The sequence below is a fragment of the Brassica rapa genome, chromosome A03 (genome assembly GCF_000309985.2).
Source record: "Brassica rapa cultivar Chiifu-401-42 chromosome A03, CAAS_Brap_v3.01, whole genome shotgun sequence".
NCBI lineage: Eukaryota > Viridiplantae > Streptophyta > Magnoliopsida > Brassicales > Brassicaceae > Brassica > Brassica rapa.
In genome coordinates this window covers 23,676,615-23,702,081 of record NC_024797.2, presented here as the reverse complement: position 1 = coordinate 23,702,081, position 25,467 = coordinate 23,676,615, and the positions used below count along the sequence as shown (strand labels likewise).

Genomic DNA, 25,467 nt, shown 5'->3' with positions numbered 1-25,467 from the left:
TTGCCATTAATTGACCTGACCGATCTTTTCTTAGTTTCTTTTTAGTTTTATTACATTAAACTAGAGATTTTTTCCGCGCTTCGCGCGGATTATGTCTTATAAATTTATTTTATTTATAATATTATTTGTCGGTTTTTTTCTTTTATATTAACTTCTTGTTTTTCCAATGTTAGTTTTTCTTAATTTAAATTTATATGTTTATAATTTTTCATTTTTCTTGTCGTAGATGGAGAATTATATTTTTTATTGATGGTTTTTTGTATGTGAAAGTGACATAAACTTTTTGAAATTTTAAAATAATGTTATATATAGTACGATTAACACATTAAAGAAGAGAAACATATTCAGACACATTTTACAGAGGTTTTATATGCATGATTTTAAACATTATATATGTATATATTATAAGTTTGAAACATGTAAATGCTTTCTAAAACTAAATACTTGTTCTGAGTTTACATAACTTATCGAAAATTTTATTTCTTTTTAAATTCAAATCACAGAAAAAATATCAAAAAGTCAGTATAGATGGGTTTTTTGGGCTTTTAAATCAACACTGAAAAATTACATGAATCAGATAACAACAGTTTTATAAACGACTGGATAAAATTTGACCGAGCCAAAGATTTTCACACAATATGTTCTTTCTTCTTCAAATTGCGAAGAGCCTATAGGCACAAGAAAAAAATCATAATTTTTGTTTCACTTATATAACATTTTTTCTCCTTTACACATGGAGTTTATTACACTGCTATAAGCAATGGAGAACTCTATTCATATAAGATTCACATCTATGCATTTTGACAAAGAAGAATTTTAGCCATCTTTAGTTTCGGAATGGACCAACTTCAGTTATATACACTATATTTTCTCTATGATTCAAAACTTACAATTTTAATATATGTGCAGATTTCCATGTGAAAAGGCACACACACCATCTATCATTCAACCTATTACTTTTTCCAAAGTAAACACTATAATCCTCGTTTGGTTAACTCCACAAACTAATCTATTTGGATCAGTTTACCAAAAAATATGGATACTAATGTCAGAAAAATAATATAAACACTATAAACAATAAATATTGGCACAAGACTATTTGGTTCAAGGAACATATTCCACGTAATGCGTTTATATCATGGCTGGCTTTGCGGAGAAGACTGCCAACCAAAGATCGCTTGAGGCGTTGGGAGTTAAATGTCTCCGGAACGTGCGTCCTTTGTAATCTGGAAGTAGAGACTCACCATCATCTCTTCTTTGAGTGCTCTTTCTCTCGCTTGATATGGGAGCCTGTTGCTGCTGAAGTTTGGATTTCTCCTCCGGCTGATCTACACTCTGTTGCAGCCTAGAACAATCAACCTCGCGTCAACGCAGATGCACATGCTACTCCAGTCATCAAGCTCTACTTTCAGTCAGCCATCTACCTATTGTGGAAAGAACGTAATGCTCGTGTGTTCACAACTGTCTCCTCACCTTCATCAGTCATCCTTGCCTCTCTCGACCGTATGATGTGTGACCGTCTCCTCTCTTACCCGACAAGTTCTTCTTTCTCCTCTTTTCTACTTCTTTTTATATTTCTTGTATAAGATCTCCTTAAGATTTTTTTTTACCTTGAGTTGTTGTTGGTTGTTTTTGTTTCCTTGCTGTAATAAGTTGTTTAAAAACAACAGTGTAACCTTTCAGAAAATGATAATCTTAATATCTTACAAAAAAAACAACAAATATTGACTTATTTATGTGAATATATATTTTATTTTAAATCATTATAGTGGACGAAGAAAGCACCATAATTTGTACAACAAATTTTCTTAGATTCACCTCATCATACTCACCATTTTACCATTTTAATTACATAATTTTACATGAGCTTCTCCACCCTTCCCGATTATTTTCTCTTTATTTATAACTACAATATAAAGTTATAAACTATATATATTATAAATTAATAATTTATTTACCCTTGAAGTCTAATGATTAAAAATAGAACATAATTCAATATAGATATATGATTCTATTAATAAATTAGCAGTTACAAATTTGAAATTTCTAGAAATATCAAAAGTTGTATGTTAGTTAATTATTTTTTAAATGACATTTATTTTTAATTCTTTTTGGATGAGAATATTTTGGCTGAGGTAGATAGTTTCAAAAGCCTTGAATTTAGTCCCTTTTATATAGTAGGATTAACATGAAAAGATTGAATAAACTATTTACAGCACCAGTCGGCGGCTATTTCATTTAATAAATTATTAGATTGAAATTCTTAAATTAAAATACCTAAACAACTTTTATTGTTCTTTGTATTGTATTGTTTTTCAAGAATCTTGTCAGCTATTTCATTTGAAATATTATTGGATTGAAAATAACCCATTATTATTATTAGTATTATATATTATGCTATGTCGGTGTTCTCATTCTGCCTTCACTGAAACTCTGTTTGTGTCCTTTTCTCTCTTATTTTTGTTTTGTAGAGATTTGCTTTATAAAAATGGTAGAGAATCTCTGTAAAACTAACGTTCAACTCCAACTCTAGTAATCTAACCACTCCCACTTCTACCTTATAGTATATCACTAAGAAACAAATAGAACAATCATCATCTTCGTTCAAAAAAAAAACAATCATCATCATCAATTCATCACTCATACCTAAGAAGAAAATAGAAAGAAAGAAAACAACAAAATCAAGGAGCTGGAATATTCGTCACATGCGGATTTAGTTGGTAACCAACAAATGTGCCTTTTGTTTTTTGTTTTTCAAAAAAAGCTAAACTGAAAACGACACTTGAGAATTATGATAAATATTAAATAGATGGGGGAAGCAGATGGCTAATATTAAAAAGGAGAACCTCTTCTTTGACTCTCATCGTCTTATCTCTCTATAACTCAATGGGCCGTTTCACGTTCTTTCGCAGACATTGTTTATCATTATATTAAAAGCTCATCTTGTTTCTAAGTTTATCCAATACTGTTATGAGCAAATGGCCGGTTATGTTCATTAGTCGGTATTGTTTCATGAAGACGATAAACTTTATAACAATCTGACTTTTGGGTCATTTTTAATTCCATAAGTGCACATACGCAGTACACACACGTACGTGCTTGCTTTTTGTGTAACAATCATGTCTATGAGCTTTCTTGTTACATCATCAGATCAATGATAAATTTGTGTGAAACTATTAGCTAAGGTGTCTCTCTTGGATGATGATTTTTTTTTTTCATTCTTTAATCTAAAAACGAAGCTCACGTTAAGATTAAGAAAAATATGTGCTTTCATACTATGTTAGAAATACTGGTGAAAATGTCTTAACAAAATAAACAAGCTCCAATACTCGCAGCATCAATATGTGCTTAGTATGTAAGAAGAAACTCGTACATGTGCTACGTTATAAACAAGCTTCAGTATCTGGAAAATATAAATTTTTATTTTTTTGGTAATCATAACTAGTACAAATAAATTTCTAGAAAATATAATTATACCTTACGAAGCGATTATTCACAGGAAATAGAAAACAAGACATGTCAAAACATTTGAATATCTTTTACCACATACTGGTAACAATATACATAATCATCTCAGATGTGACGTGTTTTGACTATTAAGTAAGTAGAGAGCTAAGTTAGTGATTGAGTTCATATTGTTGTTGTCACATGCATGGTGTAGAAGAGTATAAGGATATTGTTAAGGGTTTAAAGCCTACGGGCCTATATGTTGAACATCATGTGAGCCGATCCAATAATCTACTAATCAAACGGGCTCCAATATGGTACCTTCGTTTGGGTTTGCAGATTTAACAGTATAAGATCGAAGACTTAAATTTAGAGATTGATGAGTATTCCTGTTTAGGAACATGTTGACATATGTTCATTGCTGCATATACTTTCATGAAAAAAGCGATACAGTTTCTAACAATTGTGTTGTGTTCCAGCGAAGATCATGCCCTATCAAAACTGTGGCCCTCTAGGTACCAAAGTGGCTATGCTATTGTTAGTTATGATGCACCTCACGATTGGTCTCTTAAGTAAACTTTGAAATTTGTATCTCTGTTTCTTCAGTTGTGCTGCTTTTGAAATTTGTATCTCTGTCTCTTAAGTAGACCACTGCCCTCTTGCTTCCTGTCCCACGGCTCCTGGAATCAGAGCCAAAGGCTGTCCTCTTTTATAAATTTACAAACTCTATTAGATTCAAACATATAAACAACATGTTTTGCTCTTTTTTTTATTGTTTCTTCTCTCTGTACAGCCTTTTATACTTGCTAGATAGTGGCCATCAGAATGCAATACACTCTGCTTTAGATATAAAATTTGAGATAATGAAGTGTACTAATTTGAGAAGGGATGTCATCTTTAGTTTTTTCACCCTTTATATTTGTGATCTGCAGATGCTTTGTTACACTAGTTGCAGAGAAGCATATATAATCATCATCTGCCACAGTCACACATGACTCTGCCTAGATTTGAAATCCAAAACAATAATATAAAGACTTGCAGGTGTGATAACTACTGTTGTAAAAACATGAAAGCCACAAACCAAAACCAGAAAAAAAAGAGGAGATTTGTCGGCCTTACAATAATAACTTCGCTAGATAAGAGCAAGTTATCTCTGGAGGGACTTGTAGAGCACCACGGTTACATACTTTGCTAGAAACCGGTTAGTGGAACCAAGGGCAACAACAGAAGGACCGCTTTTCCCCTTCTGCATGTAAAGATGATTGAGAACCACATGCTGAGGCCTCGGCAGCGGCGACGGCACGTCAGGGTTGGCCGGAGGCAAGTTCAGCAGAGTCATCTGCAAATGCGGCGGAACCAGAGGCGGCTCTTTAGAATAATCCTCAGCTCCCAGAAGCAAGCTGCTGTAACTAGCCTCAGGAGATTGCGGAGGTTCGAACCCGGATATGCTTTGAATGTCTTCAGGAACATAGTCCTTGCATTACACACACACACACACACACAAACCAAAGTATAAAATCAAACATAGATCTCTTTAGCATTCTCTAGTTATAAGGAGGTTTACCTGGAGGTCCAAAAGGTTGAAAGTGTTGCCAGCGTCATCACGAGCAAAAGGGAGCTCAGGAGCGTGCATCCACTGACCATCGACGATGAACCTGTACTCATAGACACCTGAAGGGAGTACTTTCATTATAGTAAAGTCTTTTCCAGATCTCTGTAACCGACTTCTGATCCACAAACACACAAAGAACAATGAGAGAGTTTAAATTGATTATAAAAGAATCCAAAATTAAAATTAAAAAAGCTAAAGCTAAGACCTTGACTTCCAATTATCCCAAGATCCTTCCACAGAGATCTCTTTGCCACCGTGGCACCAAGTGATCATGGTGGGGATGCCTTGCTCGTTGGAAGCCTCTTCGTAAGGCGATTGCATCATCCAGGAAGGGTTCGGGATGTGGATTTCGTCTGGTCTTTGGAGAGGAATCACCGGAACCTAAATATAAAGATACAAACTTTTTTTTTCAGATCTTTTAATTCCAAAAAGTTTGAATCTTGTGGAGAGAGAAGGAGAAGAGAACCTGAGGAGCGAACATGAGAGGAGATTGAGTGGCGCGAGGGCTGTGAGGAGGAGATTGATGGTGATGACCACCCATGAGCTGCTCGGAGGGTGTAAAGTCGGGAGCTTGATGAGAGCGAATCTCAGCGTCGTTGTCGTTGTGGTGGTTACTATTGGCTTCTTCTTCTTCTTCTCTTGCGTTCACGTTTCCCATATCACTCACACACACAAAAGAACCAAAAGAAAAGGGTAATCTAAGCTAATCTATAATCTATCTATCTTCTTAACCTCTCTCTCTCTCTCTCTCTCTCTCTCTCTGGCCTTTTTTTATTATAAAAAAAGTATTACAGATGGTGAATCTATACTCTCTTATTATTAAACCGGATCTGATCAGAGTTTTAAGGACATGCTTGATTATAAAGACAGGACACTCTTGTTTTTTTTTAAAGATTCTTGCTTTTCGTACAAAACTTGATCGAAACTAGTAGGGACGGAGAATTTGATGAGAGGGGGAAGCACAGTAAAAGCGTCCTGAGATATCACACAAACTTAAAAAATAAAAGAGAGAAAAAGGACCAATCTTTGATTCAACTCAATACTCAAATCGAACAACAACCTTTTTGTTTCTTTTCTTTTCTTTTGTTTTTGGTTTGATTGTTGCGTCTTTCCCCCACTTACTTTACCTTCTTCTATTGGTTCTGTTTATTGCATTTGTCACTCTTACAGTTTTAATTTTGTTACTAATTTACCTCCCACATTTTGGTTTACTGATACTCACATGTGGACTGGATGGGGGTAACCTTTGAACCGAACATGTTGTTTTTGTGCTCAGTCTTTTCATCTTTTCCTCTAATTGAGTTTCTTTTGATAAAAGAGACTAACTAATACACCTTGACTTCATCTACATTAATTATTAGCCTTGGCAAACAACAAGGACAGTACATAAACTTACTATTTAATAAAACTACTGACTGTATATTCAATTTAGTACTCAGATGTTGAAAACCATAATAATAATTTCTAGGCTGTTATCTAGGCCAAGAACTTAAATAACGATGGCTTATGCTTCTCCAATTAGACTCTCATCCAAGACACACTTGGAGACTAGAATGCAAAAACCAACCCCTAAGATGGTAGTTACTCCAAAATCTGTATTAATGCGAAGCATGCATAAACATCCAATCCACCTTTCATTTATTATCTAAGACCATCAGAGACTACATAAGTGCAAATAAATAAAAAAAAAATGTATAAACCTTTGGTGTAGATGATGAGAATCCCAATAAGCTACTAATGCTTTTAATTTCAGCCCCAGTTATTTTTAGAGTTATTTACACCCTAAGACAGTTTACAAGTTTTATTAACACTTTACAGTTTGTTCTACTAGGGTAGTTTGTTGGTGGTCAAAGACACCAATACCTCCATAATGAAAACCAAACATTTCGTTACTTCTTTCTTCCTTTTTTTCTGGTCACGTGGGTTTAGTGTGGCATTTATTTGAAAAGTGAAAATACATTCTTTTATTTAATTGTCTTTAATCTAAACCACAAACAAAAAGTAACTTTGTCTCTATTTGTTCTCTGAATTGAACCAACAAACGGAAGGGTGCGGTCGTGAAAAAATTGATACACCTTCGACGGCGGCAAAGAATCCATATAAGTTGCAGAGATGACTTGACGAGATTTGAGTACTCATCAGTCTCATATAAACAAAAGGGATTATAGTTCTATATCATCTTCTCTGTCGCGTTTCTGCCGCTTCAACCGAGCTATGCTATGAATCTCAAAATATTTTCTCGTCAAACTCAGACACAAATTTCACGGCGTCGTGACCTCGCCATTGCGGCCCCATCAGGATTAGCTCGAGAGCATCCATGGCGAATTTCTGCATTTTTGCATATTTTTTGGATTTATTTTTGATGTACATGTGTACGCGTAACATTATGTACACAACAAAGTGTACACACATATTTTTTGGATTTATCTTTGATGTACATGCGTACGCGTAATATTATGTACACAACAAAATGTACACAAATAACAATGATTTCTACAAGAAAAATTATCAATGTGCATTAGCCCAAAACCATGTGTACACTTACTAACATATACACCATTTTCTGTTAGACTTGATCTATTAGGTTATATGTTTTGGACTCAAATACTTGATGAATGTACATTGTTCGCATATGTACACATGTACATTAGTTTAGACATTGTCCATATGTACATTGGTTTACATGTGTACACATGTACACCTCACTAGTAGGCAGTTGTATGTTTCATTATGTACAATTGTTTTTGTTAGTGTACACATGTACAAAACTATATATTTTTTGGTGTATATACATACAATACATTTTTGTTGCAGGTTTCTACTTTCTTTCTTTTTTGGTCAACTGGACGATCATAGTAGTTCCGCTGCTGCTCATGAAAAGCGGTGGTGGAGGTGGAGGCTTGTGTGATGGTGAAGATGGATGCTTATGTTGCACTCTTCTTTATTACCATGTATATGTTGATTTCTTCATTAAACGCTATTAAGCTTAAGAGATAATTCAGAGGAATTGATGTAGCTGTTGTAACATAAACATACTACTGAAACTACTGTGATAAGGTCGTACATCATAATCCCAACATCTGCTAGAGAAATACTGGACACAATATCACAACAGGGAGGTCACCAGCAATGTAATACAATTCGATAACATCAAAGTATGCCAAAAAACAATCCTCTAATAACAAGTAACAATTTGTATCTAAAACTGAACTCCAGAAAACCAGTAAGCAAATTCATACGCTTCCGTAACATTATTATACTTTTTAAAAGAAGTAGGATAGCATTTGACTACTGTTGAGACTGTTAGAAAGTACAGAGGCATGAGACTTAGTGTCTCCAGATTCAAGCACCAATGCAAAAACATTGCAAAAAAAAATTGAAACTTTATAACAAATTAAGATTAATTTCATAAAAAAATTCAATTCTCTAACAAGCTAATACCTTTGGAATTCGGAAGTGGTGGGGAGGAGCATAGTAAGCATCTTCTTCGATTCTTCTTACAAGGAAGACAAACCAGAATCACTATCACAAGAAAATGACTCCTCATATGGCTTTACAAAACACAACCCCTGTTGATAACCCATCTGAAGAAGGAGACGACGAAGATGGAGTCCGAGGAGATCTTCCTCTGCTGCTTCTCAACGGATTCGACGGTGGTCCTGAGATTGAAGGTGGAGGGTTTCGAGTAAGGGATTCAGGAGGAGTAATAGGTGCTGGAGTATACGGCTGAGGAGGAGGAGGAGGAACAGAAGACGGAAGAGGAGAAGTGGGAGTAGTGGTTGGCGGCTGATGAGTAGAAGAGGTGTCGTCTTTTTTTCTGAGTAACGTAGAGAAAACATGTGTTTTTTTTTCCTTAATTGCTGAGAGGAAGAAGGGTAAAATTGGAAGTTTATGTTTCTCTTTGTGTTGAAAGCTTGGACAAAATGTCTGAGTAGCATAATGTGTCTTATTATGATATTAAAAGATGAAAACTGACTCTGGATGTAATTGTTTCTTATTTTTGTAAAAGACACAAGTCTTGCATAAAGTCAATGGAAAGCAAACACATAACTTAATCGCTCTGGAAGCATATCATCGTTATTCTATATGATCAATGGTTGATCCATTAGCTTTCCGTCTTTTTGCCAACAGTCGCAGTCGTTGTCGATATCGTTGTCGTCTTTCTTCTTCTTTTTCTTCATCTTCATTACAAGTAAACTTTCCTGCAAATTAAGAAAAAATGAAAAAGTAACCACATATAATCCTTTGAAGCTCTGCACCAATCAAAGAAAACTGCCTTTTCATTTCCTCCAAAAGCAAACGCTCTATCTACTTTTGAAACATAAACAAAAAAAGCTAAGCAAGGCTAACTAATGTGTTGTTGTTGTTTTTCATAATTATAAACTAATTAGGTGGGAGACTCAAACAAACAGACCTGTACCAGGAGCGTCTCCTACTTCCCCCTCGGCACCTTTTTCTTCATCATCCCATCTAAAAACCTCCTCCTCGTCTTGTGGCGGCATATTAGTCTTCTTCAATATCCATGGAGGTATAGTATAACCTTCACGTTTTCTAGGTTCCTCAACCTAACCCAACCCATGTGTAAGATAAGAGTTATCAAATTAGGATCCTGCCTTTTCTAATAACAACATTGAATGAATTTCTAATTACAGAAAGAAAAATAAAACCAAAACCTTCATCATCTGGGCTTCAATGGCTTCAAGCCTTGTGGCTCTTTGAGAAGCTTCAACGGCTCGGCGTTGCCTTTCCGCAGCATCCTTGTCTTTCTTCTCTCGTTCGAGTTTCAGCTTCCCACTTTCCTTGCTCTCTCTGTGTTCCTTCTCCAGCTTCTCCCTCGCCCATCTAAACACGGAGGAATCCATCTCTCACTCTCTCAATTCTCGTAATCTCTTAAGGTTAGTTAGGTTTTGCTTTGAGGAAATTAGAAAAAAGATATTCCCTGTTTTGTTTTTTCTTCACGGCACTGTTTAAGTTTTCTCGCTCTTTCTTGGTTTTCAATATCTGGGCCTCTCTTGTTGAAGCCTCTTACAATTCCTTTAAACCCAACTAACCAAATCCAAACAATATACTATCTCATACATATATTAGGGAATTTTAGTCATAATATAATTAATTAATTTAAATTAAATTACTGTGTAACAATTTCATTGGGAAAAATGAAACTAATTTCTCGAAACCTGAGGAGAGAGCGAAGTGAACCAAAAGAAAAGGGTAATCTATGAATCTATCTATCTTAATCTCTTTGATCTGATCAGAATTTTAAGGACACGCTTTTTTTGGTCTAAAAAAAGGTGATTTTACCTTTTTACCGGGAACTCAAGCATTGTAAATAGTCTTTTCCACCGTAAATTAAATCCAGGTGGCAGTAGTTACATCCGTAACTTCTTTACCACTGGGCCAACTCAACATTGGTTTAAGGACACACTTTGATTATAAAGACAGGACCCCTTGGTTTTAAAGATTCTTGCTTTTCGTACAAAACTTGATTGAAACTAAGTAGGGACGGAGAATTTGATGAGGAGGAAGCACAGTAAAAGCGTTCTGAGAGATCACACGAACTTAAACTTTTTTTAAAAGAGAGAGAAGAAGGACCAATCTTTGATTCAACTCAATACTCAAATCGACCAACCTTTTGTTTCTTTTCTTTTGTTTTTTGGTTTGATTGTTCTTCCATACACTCTCGGATTATTGCAATTTGTCACCCTATAGTTTTAATTTTGTTACTAATTACCCCCACATTTGGTCTCATACTCTCAGTAAAATCGATAGATCGTTTACTCACATGTGGACTGGATGGGTAAACTTTGAACCGCTTTCACCCAGTGGCGAACCTACCTTGCTCAAGAAGGTGGCAAGTGTCCCCACAAAATTTTCAAAATTTGTTAAATATGCTTACATTTTAATTATTTTTCTCTTAGTAAATAACATTTCTAGTTACATTTTTTGAGTTTATGTAAGATTTTCCCCCACAAAAAAATAATTCTACATTCGCCACTGCTTTCACCAACAAAATGTTGTTTTTGTGGTCAGTCTTTCATCTTTTCCACTAATTGAGTTTCGTTTGGTCAAGAGACTAATACGCACCTTGACTTCATCTAACATTAAATATTAGCTTTGGCAAACAACAAGGACAGTACATAGACTCACTATTGATACGTACCGTATTGTATATTCAATTTAGTACTCGGATGGTGAAAACCATAATAATAATTAAGGCATAGACTTGGGACTTGGGAGCAGCACTTGTCCGAACTAACTAAACAAATCACCTTTACAACATAAAGGCTGAAAGGTGGGCTATTTGCCGATGCAGGGCCATTCAAAAACCAAATGATTTGGATTTGGATAACTCTAAACACACAACTTTGGCCACTCGCACACCACCCTTCTGTGACTGAACTTACAGAGTAATGGTGTCAGAAGAAAATGGATATGAGTTTTTTTTTTTGCTTGCTTGAGTAACGGCCTCCGCTTCTATTTATGTGGAGGCGATAAGGAGCTACGAAGAGAGAGATTAGTAACATATTCTATAAATCACGTACAAGAAAACTGCTATAGCTGTAGTTTAGGCCATGAACTTGAATAATAATGTGGTTCAAACAAAAAAAAAAGAATAACAATGGCATATGCTTCTCCAACTAAACTCATAAAAACATTTAGAGACTACAGTGCAAATACCAACCCCTAATTAAGATCGCAACTGAATTACTGATATAAAGCGATACTAAACGTGATCCTTTCTGAAATGTAAATGCAATACATAATTTATAAAATATGGTAAGCTCTATGGAAAACCAATCTGCATGAGTTGAAAAACAAGTATCACTGAGGGAATAATGAAAGACGCATCCACTTGATGTAAAACCCTGATCAGAACCTCCTCAGAACATTGCCCCAGGTAAAGGAGAGAAGATGCTTCACCTATGGCGTTGCAATATAGCAGGACCAAATTCGTCATCATATCAATTTAATGCCAAACTCTCTTCGACATTTAACCATCTGCTTCTTTGAAATAACTTCTTGATAAATGAGGAAATGACGTGGTTTATACAATGGAGATTCTAAAGGCGATTTTTTCTTCAATAATTTGTACTTCTGATGGAGCTTTATTATGTGACGTTATGTAATGTTATTGTTATGGCGGTCCATTGGTTGATTATGGTGTTCCTCTTGTTACTCCTTTGCTACATCGCAAAATATACTTTAGCTGAATTTTTCTATAAAAAAAATCTTAAAATGTTGTGCTGATCAATTAGTAGTTTCAACTGTTCCATAGCAAACCCGGGCTGCTGGCCAGCAAATATCACCATTACAAAAACCTTTTTGCAGTCCACAGGATTTTTGAATTTCCTCATTTTGGGCCACAAATTAGTTTTCCTTGTGAATTTCAGGAGGATTCGTTTTATTTGATGAGCTATTTATTATCCTTGAATATATTTTTATATATGAAGTTCATCAATACGTTACTTAAGTTAATATAATTAACTTTCTAGTGTTGGAACGACAGCAAAAACATCAAACTAGCGCGGCGGGGGGATCTAGAATTTTTTCCTCAGTTCAGGCTGCACTGAGAAGTGAGACGGGAACGAGACCAGAAATGGGACGGAAAACAGAAAATTTAAAAAATTTAAATACGGGTACGGCATGAAAACAGCAACCACAATATAAGAAAATATAAAAATATCCATAAGTCAAAACATATATATCAAGTGAAATCAGAAACATATGAAACTTTAGTATTCAAACGTGACATACGTCCACAACAAAAACATATGATACATAATGTCAACTTATCAACACACAAATGATACAAAACACACAAATAAAAAAAAAACTCAGAAACATTGTATATGAAATATGATTCAAACATAAACAACAAAAATATGAAAATCAGAAGTTCCAATTAAGACAGAGAGACAAAAGGAAGGAAGATGCATATGTATAATGTATTGTTGCTTGCTGATGAGCGACGTCGCAGGGAGAAATTACGAACCTTGACACAAAGACATGAGGTTACGTTTTCAAAGAGAAAGAAATTAGTGATAACCAAACTCTTTTTTTTCTAATTATTACCTCTTTTAGTCTTTTCAGAATTAATAACAAATTATAAACAAATATCTATCTATCTATCTATACTAATAAAAGACAGTTTTCTCTCACCTTAGCCTTCCACATCATTTTCCTATATGGGGCATTTCTGGACACGTGGCAGACTAAAAATTTTCGGTTTCGAATGTTTTGTTATGGCATTTGGGTTTTTAAAATATGTTTTGTTCAGGCCCATTGAAGTGTAGGGTTTACCTCATTTTCTGAACATGGATTTTCACAGCTCAGCTGCCGACTGATTCAAATAACGTCGCCGATCAACTCTCCGTAACGTCCTCCACTCTCATTAATATGTACTTTAAACCGAGATTTAACGTGATGTACTTTACTCTCAAGCTTTCAATCGAGCTTATCATCTCCTTGCTAACCGATGGACGCTGCGATTATAAATCTCCAAGCTCCCAGCAATGAACAACACAACCTCAACGAAATAATATTGTTTTCGTATGGCTCATTGAGAGGCTTCCCGACAATGTCAGGTGGTTCTAAGACGACGGATCTGTTCTTATATGTTTGAGATCCTCTTAACTTGCTCAAAAATTGCTTCCCCTAGAGGTATGGATCTCCTTGGTCGTTTGTTTTCGCATTTAGTTGTTGTCACTGCTATCTTAAAGATTGAAAATTTTATGTTGTCTCTGTGTCGTATATCATTTGCTTTGATATATAATTTGAAAATTGCTCAGACTTTTCTAAAATCTGCAATCTTGAGAGAGAATCACAAGAGCAAGCAGATTACTCAAGTGTAATCTTTCGTTTGTAGTTAGCTTAATGATGTCTTCTAACTTGTGACTCTCAGCGAGCATACTTTTTATTCCTAACTAATCAAAAAGCATTACCCTGTTTGATATGTGTTTTGCTTCTCTGAATCAGCTTTGGTTTCTATGACGAATGTTTGAGGAAGTACGGGAATGCAAATGTCTGGGAGTATTTCACTGAAGTTTTTGATTATCTTCCTCTTATTGTCCTCATGGAGAGTCAGGTATGAGCTCTTCTTCAAGCTGGTATTTTAGACGTAATTCTTAATAGCACCATTTGACCATCATTTTTTTTTTATCATTTACATGTTTTCTGTTTGCATGGATTACATTTTTCACATATTCTTGTGGTGATGGGAAGACAGAGAGCAAAAAGATGCTCATTCAGTTGCCTACATTGGGATAATTGTCAAGAGCGAAGGACGAACGTACAAACCATGGAGCAACAAGTATGAGTAATTGATAGGTTTCAAAAAAAAAAGATAGGTTTCAGTTCGCAGGAAGAACAGAGCAACGAGGATGATGGAGGCTTGGGGGAGAAGAAACATACGAGACAAGGTTGGTCAACGTGGATAGAAAAGACTCTGAGTGGAAAAGTCTTTGCTAATTCTTAACTGCCATATAAATAAGACGCCTAGATTCTCATTTTTGTAAACGTTTCGGAGTGCGATTTGAATAAGATCTTTAGCTTCTTAATACTTATGGGTCGATCAAATCGTGATTACAGTAGTAGATCGTGTTGATAAGGGAGTTCCAAGTACAAAACTTATCATTAATTTACTAAAATCCAAGGTAACACTTAGGGCCTGATTGGTTCAAACGCGCGGAAGTTTGCAGATGCGGGTGGTTATGGTTTTTAGCGGTTTTAAAAGATTTGTACGAATGGTTCTGTGGTTAGAACTTATTGCGTTTGCGGGATATTTATGACTGGTTAACTACCAAATAGTGGCTGTTAGATAATAAATTAACAATATTTACATTTTATATAATTATAAAAATATCTAAAATTATAATATAATAAATATAAAAATTATTTTAGAAAGTTATAGTTTTAAATTTTTTAAAATTATAGAAAATATTTTTATTTTAAAATTTATAATATTAATTAAAATATATATATATGTTTTAGTATTTTTATAATTCCAATTTAAATTTTTTATTTAATATTTTTATTTTTGTATTTATTTTATTTTTTTTAAAGTAAAGAAATTATCCTCCCGCAACCGCAAACGCTACCTGGAACCAGCTTTTGAATTTATGAGGTTTATAGCGGTTTGAAATGGTTTAGAACGGTTTGAATGATTGTTGCAAAACGCCAACAACTACAAAGCTGCGTTTGTGGATGGTAGCGGGAAAACCAGTCATACCCTTAATCTTAGTGAGTTTCCTCCACTATTATATCCGACTTATTTGCACCAGAACACGTCTGATCTCTTCTATGGCGGCGTAAAGTTGAAATTTTAGAGATCATGTATGCATTTTGATCGGCTTGATGAATCCAAGGAATAAGTATATAAAAGGAAAGCTAAGGACGTTGCTGGGATCTGAGTTTGGTGCTCCAGTGTTTTTCTTTTAATTGATTATTAACGTTCTTAGAGCATAATTATCGCTGACACCGGTGGTACGGTTTTTTAGGAAACCTTTTTTGATTATTTTTTTGTCTGAAATAAAAAAAATATATTTAAAAACGAACCAATCGCAGGCCCCACTGACACGTGGCGGCCCAACAGTGCAAGAAACACTCTAAAATAGATTTTTATTTCATAATTTATGTGCGATTCTTATGGTTTTTGTGGGGCCCACGCAATAATTTTTTTTAAAACTCCATTAAGGTTCCGCGATAATGGTGGCCTTAGCCATAGGGTGAGCTTCAAATGTGAAAGGAACATAAATGTGAATTACTAAATTATATTTAAAAGTCATAAATGTCAACCCTCCTCCCCCATACTAAATATATTTGTTGTAATATTGTGCATTTGGACTTTTTCAGTGTGATTGAAGATATATTATTGTAGTCGTATCATAAAACACTAACCCACCATCACATTTTAGCTCTCGCGGTGGAGAACGAGCTTTTCATGGCGGATGACCCGTCTTTTTATGAGGTACCTCAATCTCATTAGATATGAAAGGTGCAGCCACATCTATGGTTGCAATGAACAAGATATTAATCACACTTTGCTTCACTTACTACTTTGATATATCTTCTCACTTTTTTGATAAATCTTGCTCTTTTCACATCTTTAGCAAATGTCACCCATAAAACAAAAGCTAAAGTAATCAACGAATTCTAAAAGCATTTTGCTTAACTGGATGTGGCGGTAACAAAAAACTCTATTCATTTCTAAGAGCATAATATTCAGAAATTCTGGTGTAGTCGCAAATATTGGTTGTCATGTTTATTTTTATGCATATATTTGATTTTTTTTTTATAAAAAAAAAGTATGTTAAGAAACTGATGGACAAAGTAAAATAAAATTTAAATACCTCCATATATTTACTATATTTTTTTCCTACAAACACAAAAATAGTTTTGAAATCTTGACCACAAAAATAGTGGTTCGGATCATTGACAAGGCAATTCGCAACATGATTGCTTTTCTTCGCTACAAGGCTGACCACAAGCTTGCATGCTAAATGAAATGTTGGTTTTAAGTCTCAGTTTAGAACTTTGCAGTTTAAAACGTTTTCTTCAACCATGTAAATTTTCATCTGTAAACTTTTATTTCTGTAAATTCCTATTTTTTATACAATGATAATTGAATTTCACATTTTATAAAAAAATAGTTTTGAAATCATTAAAATATATATTAGTGTTAAAGATCCGGCGCGTAGCGCCGGCATACCCCTAGTGATTCAATATTTTACACTTGATAACACACAAAAAGAGTCAAACAGATATGCTATGTCATGTCATCAAATTATAAACAAACTAGTACTTTGGTCCATCACTTTTTGCTAACAAATTCAATCATTTAAAAACTAATAAAATACATATTTATGTTTTTCTTTATATACGATTTTTTGTCATTATTAAGTTACTAAATATCATATGTTTAATGGTTTTGTTCTATTTTTTGTAAATGTTAGAATTTGTTTTTTTTTTCTGTAATCTGACGCAAGTTGTATAATTGGAACATAATTAAATATCTTATATATTAAAATAGAAGTCATGACTTCTTTCATGTGTAATTTTTTAATTTGGACTTGACCCATTTTTATCCATGGTATATACGTATTTTACCCATTTTTATCCATGGTATATAAGTATTTTACTATATATATATATATATCTATGTTTTCTACTCTTCTAGGTATGTTTTCAGGTTCATGTGCATTTCGGAGTAAAGCTATGACTTTGGAGCATTTTGGAGATTAAATGACATTTCACCCGAGCTGACCACATAGAGGTCGACGAGAGGAAGAATAATCAATCGATGCGCATCAGTGCTGACGATCGATACCAGGAGATGCCTCGACAGATGAAGATTAATATCGATCGATGTACACAAGTACCATCGATCGATGTCGAGACATCAGACACGCGATATTTGGATTCAGCAGACTTAAAACCCAGGGTCAAGCCAAATTACCAAAATGCCCTGACGAGTTTTTAACCTAGTAGATTATATACTGCCTAAGTGTTTTGACGGCAGAGGAGAGCTTTTTGGTAGAGACCTTTTTGTTACAAGTTTTGGAGAGAAGATCACTTGTGATTGGAACTCCTTGCTATCATTTCTTTTCATCTATACTATGAGTTTCTATTTCTTTATTGTTATGAATTGTTTTGCTATGTCTGAGTAGTTCAATTATTAGATTCAGGGTTCAGATAGGTTTGTGGGATTAGCCCCAAACTATAGATCTGCCTTGTTGTGATATTCATGATAGATTTGTATTCATTGCTTGTTTTAGCCTTACTAACTAGAACTTGATCATAGGATTGCATACTCAAGCACCCTTGTTATCCCATCATGACATCTATCTATCATATTAGGACTGCTAGAGAGGGCTAACCGCCAATTTAGTATCTTAGTAGGGCATTATCATACTCGCGCATAGGCCTGGCTAGAACCCGTCGATCGATGTCCTCAACTGACAATCGATCGACGTTGGCAAAGGTGTATCGGTCGACATCTCAATAGACCATCAATCGACACTCTCTCGTTGTCGACATACTAACCGTTGAGACACGAGATCTAGTCTGTTAACCAGTGAGACATGCGACAACTGATCATTGAGTTACGCGATTGAGCTCTAATATATCATGCATGCAACAAATAGGCATCTATAGGTATTATAATCTCCAACACCTGAATAGTGGCTCTGCATCTATTATCATTTCCAACCAAGTTACGTTTATTACTTACTCGCTTGTTACTATTGCTATTTTATTTAAACATTTACAAACCTTAGAATTAATAAACACTAGATTTAATTGTTCCCTACCTCCTTATGGATTCGATCTCTAAGTACTACATCTGAACCTTTTTTGATGAGAGTAACACTCCTTAGGGTAATTTGAGTGGTATCAGAAAACCTCATATTGACTTCTCTCATACTGTTTAATTTTTAAATATTTTCATTTTTTGAATTATTTTAAGAGATTTCTCCATTAGACATGTTTTAGAACATTTTTAACGTAGGGTTCTTCCCTAAATTTTCATCTTTTGAAAAATAAAATTAATCAGAAGATAGGAGAGAGAGTAAAGATAAATCTTTTTTTATGCTTCTTTAGAATGTGATCTATTTTCTATTCCATGTAAATGGTAAAAAAAATTTGGAATCTATAGGAATTAGCCATTCCAAAGATTTCTATTCCAAAAAACACACATCCAGTTGCAACCTAGATATTATGAAGAAGGGATTCTACAGCTATCAGCAAATTAAAGTGTTAATTTTCAGAAAGAAAAATTGAACATGGACATGCAAATAAAATAGTAATAATTTTATTCTTAAAAACCTATTACGGTATATAACCGTTAAAGATGCTCTTAGATGCTGAGAAGATTTATTGAAACAATGGAAAGCCAACTACATTAATCGTTTCTAATTTCTTTGAGAGATTAGACAAAATATTAAAACAAACAAAGAATTAACTAGATCAAAATGCAAACCCCAATAGCTACCCGGGCCAACCCCATCTACATGGGCTTTTATCTTCAAGATTTATGTGTTTAGCTTAAGGTTAGCGAGTTGCCGGATATTAATCGGGAAAATATCAGAGGTATCGCCGGAGAGGAGACGCCGGGCAATGATGATGTTAGCAGCTTCTGTAGGATGGTAAGGATCCCAAAATACGTATTTGGAACGATCCACACATACTTTGGAAGATGGTCCACATGGAATCAGCCCACCTACCTTCCCAGCTAACGAACAACACGGAACCTTCTCACTCTCAAAACCTACACAAAAATATATGAAAACTCTAAGTTATAAAGTCGAAATAATATTTTGAACAGCATTTTTAAGAGAATGATTATAAGTATTTACTCACCGTAAGATCCATAGTTTTGGATGATATCATAAACAATGCGAAAAACATCTGCGTAGACAAATCTTGAACCTTGTAGATTAGCGTTTAAATCATCCACGACTGTCTTAAGCTGGAGATTATACATTTGTGCCACTTCATTCGGTTCCACCGAGCATTCATTTCCTGCCGTTGGATCAGACTCTCTCGAAAACGGTATACAACCAACCGGACCTACATTAATCACCACGATTTTCCTTGCGCCCAATTGGTACAATCTCTACAAAACCATATACTCGTAATTAGTTTGGTCAGCCACTTAATTGGTCTGGTTCAGAGAGAAAGAGACATACGGTGAGTTGTAATCTGAATCTTGAGATCATTGTATCAACAAAGTCTTCTGGAGGCACGACTTTCCGTTCAAGAGTTGATACGACCGGAGTGAAATAATTGTTGATTAGATCGTTAGAACCGGTTGTAACCGAGAAAATTGCTGACCGGAATAATTTAGCTGCCGCGGATTCACCGATCCAAGAAATGATGTCTTGTCTCGTGGTTGCAAAGTTGTCTAGTTGTGCATCCACATTTATCCGGTCTCCCTGTAATTATTCTTTGTTTGGAACCATAACTGCAAATAAAATGTTTTGAATTATAATATTCTTTTAAAAATGTGCTTACAAATAATTTTCCGGTGGAGTTAAGAATTCCACTTCCGCCGGAAGCATAATTTACGCCTTTGAGAACGAGGGATCCTCTTGTCGTGGGTGCTAAGTTCGGTGGAGTTAGTTCATCGGAACCTAATGCCTGAACTGCGGTTTTCAAAATTACCGGTTTAGTATTTGTTTTGATCAAACCAAAACGCAAACACTTAACTAGAATTTGATTTCAGTGACTGGTGGTTTGGAAGAACAGGTCCAAAATGTAAACAATTTTTAAACGTTGCACGCGAGAGTGTCATAACCGGTCTATGTATATAAATGTAATAAAACCGGATTAAACCGTTCGAAACACATTTGATTCGTTCTAATTTCTTAACGTTGTTTTGTTTCATAATGGAAGAGGTCAAAGTATAGAGTTTTGCCATTAAATACGATAATTATTATTGCGGCTTTCACTCTGCATGCAGACGTGTTAAAAATACTTTTTGTAAAAGGTAAAAAGACTATTAAGACAACTAAATAATTTACTTACTTACGATATCGACGATGGTTCTTCCGTTGGTGAATCTTCCTGTAGCCGATCCAAAATCAATCCCATTAGGATCATAGTTAGCCTTTGATAATGTGGTTAGATAGTTGTTGTTTCCGGCATCCACTAATGAATCTCCGAACACAAAACTTGCCGGAATGTTTTTACCGGCGAGACACACCTCAGGGATGAACAAGATCGACAATGCTATAACTTGCGAAAGATAAACAAGCAACGGCATTGCTGATCTGTTTTCGGTTTTAAATTGACTTTCCCCGTGAAAATAACAGCTAGAAAAAAGGGACCCTTTGTGTGAAGAACCAAAGACGGAATACTATTATTATTTCTATGAAAAAAGTTTGAATAAGGGAGGTGAGTATGAAATAGAAAGATAGATGGAAGTTAAAGAAGCAAGGTTTATATAAGGTTTTTTTCTTTTGGGTCAATTTATTGAGGATGGCACAGAACCAAATAACACTGTTGGTTTGATTCAGAGCTTACAAAAGCAAGGTGCTTTGGGAAATGACCAATTACAAATTGTATATGATTAAATATATCCACCTTTTTATCAGAATTTTTTTAAAAAAGAATACCACGAGTCAGAAGAAGTTGGCCGGTTTAATATTAATGGCGTATGACTACAAAAGCTAAGAATTTGAGATACTATTATGTTTCTATTGGATAACATAATAGATTTTGGATTTATTAAATTCATGGATATATCCAGTATATTGATATAAATGAAACATATCATAAACTGATTCATTCAAATATGAAACTCTAAACTCATATAATAATTCATATTTCTAAATACTAAGCCCTAAATATTAATCACTAAAGTTTAAACTCAAATTTTAAATATATCTCTATTATATAATTTATTTTACATGTTTTAATTTTTTTATTTAATATATTTAATTAATCATATATAAAAATGAGAATATTTCTATTTTTATTTTTTACTGAGTTCTATTTTTGAAACAAAAATTTATTTTAGTATTATTTAAAGATATTTTTTTTTTTTGGTAAAATGTTAAATATTATACCATTTTTGAATTTTGACAGAGTTTACAGAGACAACTAGTAGCGGAATTGCATAATGAAACTAAACAGACGGACAAAAGCAACAATGAATTGAAACCGAAGAAGAGCGACCAACCTAATAACTAGCTAAACAGCGAGACGCGCTAAGACCAAGCGGAACCAGAAGGTCGGAGATAAATAGCCGGTTACCACGAGCTACTGAGAGATAGACGCCCTCAAACCTAGAAGCTACGGCTCCTGCAGCTTCCTACCACCATCCCAACACAACCAACTCGAAGAATCATAGCACAGACTTACTACCAAACCAGACAGACGCACCACCGACGGCACGAGAGAGAGCCTTCACGCGACGATGCCGTCGTTCAAACGGCAGACCTGAAGATTGCCGTCTCCAAACCCGACCCTTTGTGACCGTATACACCCTTTGAACCAAAATCTCATATAGAGAGAGCGGACCGTACAAAAGCTAACCCTCCGGAAGTGAACCTACAAGAGAAGCAGCAAACCCGAGTGCCGAACTGCCGCACAGAAACAAGAGAATGGCCGCATCGACCATAGGAAAAAAACAAGACAATGTCACCCTTAATGGGCAGAACGAGGAAGATGAATGGCCTCACCGCCGAGAGCCCCAAGGAAGAGACGAGGTATACAACCGGAAACACCGGAATGCCGCTAAAAAACGGAGCCAATGAAGAACAACCGACCACACGCGCCGCCACCACATGCTGCCGGACCGTCACGCGCCATCACCACGCGCCGTCGCTAGTACCACGCGCTGCCACTGGAGAAACCGGAAGATCGAGTTGAACGCGACCTCCGAAGAACCCCACGCGCCTCCACCACAGACCACCGGTGGAGATAAAGGGGACGGACCCTAGACTCGCGAGATCTCAGATCCGAACCGATACCGAAGCTTTGCGTACCACCGCCGCCACACTGTCACGCCGGAAAGGAACACAGGCACCGGAAAGGCCTCAACGACGCCACACTCACCTCCACTCGCACAAAAACTCAACCTTAGCAGAGGAAAACTGATGGGTAGAAAACCCTAGACGAGACCTTCGCCGGTAACGAGAAGGAGCAGCCGACGTCCTCAAGCGGCGCCACCTCCTAGCTTCCGACTAAGGAGACTCCAGAGCAGACGGATCTGAATCCAGATCTAAACCAAGGAGGAGTTATACTCGCCGCAGAGAACACAGAGGGAGAGACGGAGAAGAAACAGACAACACGGGGAGGGGGCTCCGGCAGCTGCGCTAAGGACACGGCGGCGACCACCGGAGAAACGTTGCGCTGAAGACTTGTCGAGTAGAGAGAAGGAGGAGAAAAAGTTTTAGGAGAGAGAAGACGCGTTTCTCTTATCTTATTTAAAGATATTTCTCACATATATGTGTATAAATTGGATATTTTAACTATCAAACATGGAATTGGGTCCTAAAACGGTGGCACCATTTGTACCCTTGTAGAAGTGTAGAACTCCTTTAGGCACTGACATTGTTCATTTTCTTTTCGGACACGACTCCACGAGTTTCTTAAGCTAAGTTCGAAAAAATATATAACACTCATTAAATTTTTTCACCAACCTTACATGTTACTGTAAACTATATACATAAATTCCATACTGTTAATAATGAAAAGAACGTGGGGACTTTTTTTATAAAAAAATTGCGACAATAGAGAAGTTAAATAATGCACTCTCAATGCAACTTCCACCAAACTCGAACCACATTATTAAAATAACAAAGGAAGAAAAACGATGGATAAAAGGCGTGTGAGAGTTGATAAGAAAGAAAAAAAAGGCTTGTGAGAAGTTAGTGGTGTCTCTTGATAAGAGAATATGTTCCTTAAAAGATGTAAATTGTAATTAATAGAGTACAGAAACTGGAGCAAGTGGCTGCGTTTGAATTAACTCAACTTGTTGTCAAGATAAGAGACAATTAATTACTTCACGACATTGTCGCGAAAAAACGTGTGTTTGAGTAAAAGAAGCTCCAATTGAACTCTCGTGTCCAGTTGTAGAGGTAATAATGAACCGTTGACTTGCTAGACATAGCATTTTGCGATCTTAAGTTGTTCTACTGACATTAGTCACATTATCATAGCAGTACCGTGTCATCAGAGTCGTGCTTTAAGTATATTCAAAAAGGCTTTCGTATAGAGTCTCCAAAATATATGGTTTTTCCAGAACCTCAAATTTCAGAAAAATAATTAATAGTAGAGTGGTTTAAGTTTGCCATTTATTTGATAAACTGAAATCAGCAAGTGAAGATAGTTTGATGGCATCTTGTACCAATATTCAATCAGCTTTAAGGCATATAAATCATTCTGATGTTATTGGGGATGATTTGTGTTTGAACTGATAGTTCTAAAAGAGATGTTGCCATTAGATTACAAGAGATCTCTTGAGGTTCTAAATTTTTTGAAAGAAAGGGAAGAATGTTATCCAGACTCATGAATTTCTTATCAAATATTATTGACGATTTCAGTTTTAGTCACTACTGAAAAAAATTTCCAAGTGGAAACTCGTAAAGTTTTATATGCGATCAACCATAAGGATAATGGTTTAGTAATTATATTTATAGAAAGAGAATTAGTTAGGAATTTAAATTATTAGAATTTAGTTAAAAAGTTTATTGGAAAAGAGAGAAGAAAAATTTGTCTTAGTTTCTTAAAGTATTATTTTTCTTTTTAGTGTTTTTTCAAATATATATTATGCTCTAATAAAAAAATTTATAAATGAGACTTATTTTTATATTCGCCTCAGGCCCCACTAAACCTCCGCACGGCACTGCATGTCATGCTGCGATTTTGGGGATTGAAATAAATTTAGTGTTGAATAGCTAAATGTTTTCAGAGTATTACAAAATTGAACTTATCATTTAAAATAAATCATTGCCGGAACGAGCTGTATCTGGTCTAACACGTTTAGTTTTAAATGGTGGTAATAAAAATTTCCATCAAAATCACTAGTATTATAAAAAGGTTCGGATCTAAAGTAACTCACTTGAGCTTAATGGAACTACATGGGAGAAAACATAATTGAGAAATCGTTTTTTATCGAGCATTTCTAATTATATTTCATTTTTTACTATAAAATACATTTTGAGTAAAAAATGTATCTTCGTTTTATTTTTTACGTTATAATAAAATACCAAGCAACTACTCCAAAATATATAATAACTAGGGTAAACCCGTCCTACGGGCGGGCAGGACAGGCGAATAAACAAAATAATAATACAAATTTATTTAAAATCTTTAATTTTTTTTTTAAATACCATGTTCATAATTATTTTACAACCATTTTATCTATATATTTTAAATTTCATTTTAGAAATTATTATTTTATGTATATCAATTACTATGGTTAAAATTGTTTGATGTTATAATATTCAACCTTACATTATGCCGCGATTAACTATATTTCATAATATAATGTTCAAATATATTCTTCGAATACTCTTTTATTCTTCGGATATATTGAGTCGAGTGAAAAGACATTTTAATATTAGTCCATTGTATTTGTGCAGTAATGCTAATGAATACTGTCAAAAAATTGAACAACAATCATCGATTTGGAAAAGGTTAAATATACATATAGAGAAAAAAATAAGTACATAACTACCTAATATTTATTTCAATATATAAGACTCAACATAAAATGTCATACATCCAAAGATTAGACAAAGACATGTGTGAATAAACACACAAATCTGAATCCAGATCTAGTCTAATCAAACGGACCTAAACAAACTATATCATCATCACAAGTGTTCAGTTTTGAGCAGTCTGGCTGAAAGTAAATTGAAGTAAAATTAATCAAACCATCAGAAGATTGTTGGAAACCGTTA

General features: G+C 35.0%; 3 protein-coding genes and 1 long non-coding RNA gene across 10 annotated transcripts; 1 reads left to right on the top strand and 3 right to left on the bottom strand.

Moving 5' to 3' along the window:
- Window positions 1–3,859: 3,859 nt before the first annotated feature.
- On the bottom strand, window positions 3,860–6,098 carry LOC103860843 (SNF1-related protein kinase regulatory subunit beta-2). Of its 6 annotated transcripts, none has more exons than XM_033288906.1 (5): window positions 5,526–5,892; window positions 5,265–5,440; window positions 5,012–5,174; window positions 4,567–4,921; window positions 3,860–4,153 (listed from the first exon to the last, which is right to left on the bottom strand). In XM_033288906.1, exons 1-4 carry the CDS (start codon window positions 5,715–5,717, stop codon window positions 4,595–4,597), a joined length of 858 nt encoding a protein of 285 aa, XP_033144797.1. In that variant the 5' UTR covers window positions 5,718–5,892; the 3' UTR covers window positions 3,860–4,153; window positions 4,567–4,594. The 6 variants fall into 6 exon arrangements, with proteins under 6 accessions (XP_033144797.1, XP_033144794.1, XP_033144796.1 ...); XM_033288903.1 differs by having other exon boundaries at window positions 3,860–4,146; XM_033288905.1 differs by having other exon boundaries at window positions 3,860–4,127.
- Window positions 6,099–8,199: 2,101 nt separating this feature from the next.
- LOC108871255 (ribonuclease Y) lies at window positions 8,200–10,864 on the bottom strand. Of its 2 annotated transcripts, none has more exons than XR_004456842.1 (3): window positions 9,733–9,970; window positions 9,372–9,624; window positions 8,200–9,335 (listed from the first exon to the last, which is right to left on the bottom strand). XR_004456842.1 is itself a non-coding variant. In XM_018657543.2 (3 exons), the coding sequence occupies exons 1-3, from the start codon at window positions 9,919–9,921 to the stop codon at window positions 9,137–9,139; spliced, it is 465 nt and encodes a 154-aa protein (XP_018513059.1). In that variant the 5' UTR covers window positions 9,922–10,864; the 3' UTR covers window positions 8,200–9,136. The 2 variants fall into 2 exon arrangements, 1 of the variants encoding a protein (XP_018513059.1); XM_018657543.2 differs by having other exon boundaries at window positions 8,200–9,261; window positions 9,474–9,624; window positions 9,733–10,864.
- A 2,620-nt stretch (window positions 10,865–13,484) lies between these two features.
- LOC103860842 lies at window positions 13,485–14,622 on the top strand. Its single transcript, XR_631430.3, has 2 exons — window positions 13,485–13,720; window positions 14,036–14,622. It is a non-coding gene; the product is annotated as an uncharacterized LOC103860842 (long non-coding RNA).
- A 3,859-nt stretch (window positions 14,623–18,481) lies between these two features.
- LOC103860841 (GDSL esterase/lipase At4g16230) lies at window positions 18,482–25,384 on the bottom strand. Its single transcript, XM_009138507.3, has 5 exons — window positions 20,582–25,384; window positions 20,069–20,199; window positions 19,744–19,989; window positions 19,415–19,670; window positions 18,482–19,322 (listed from the first exon to the last, which is right to left on the bottom strand). The coding sequence occupies exons 1-5, from the start codon at window positions 20,817–20,819 to the stop codon at window positions 19,087–19,089; spliced, it is 1,107 nt and encodes a 368-aa protein (XP_009136755.1). The 5' UTR covers window positions 20,820–25,384; the 3' UTR covers window positions 18,482–19,086.
- Between the last annotated feature and the right edge of the window lie 83 nt (window positions 25,385–25,467).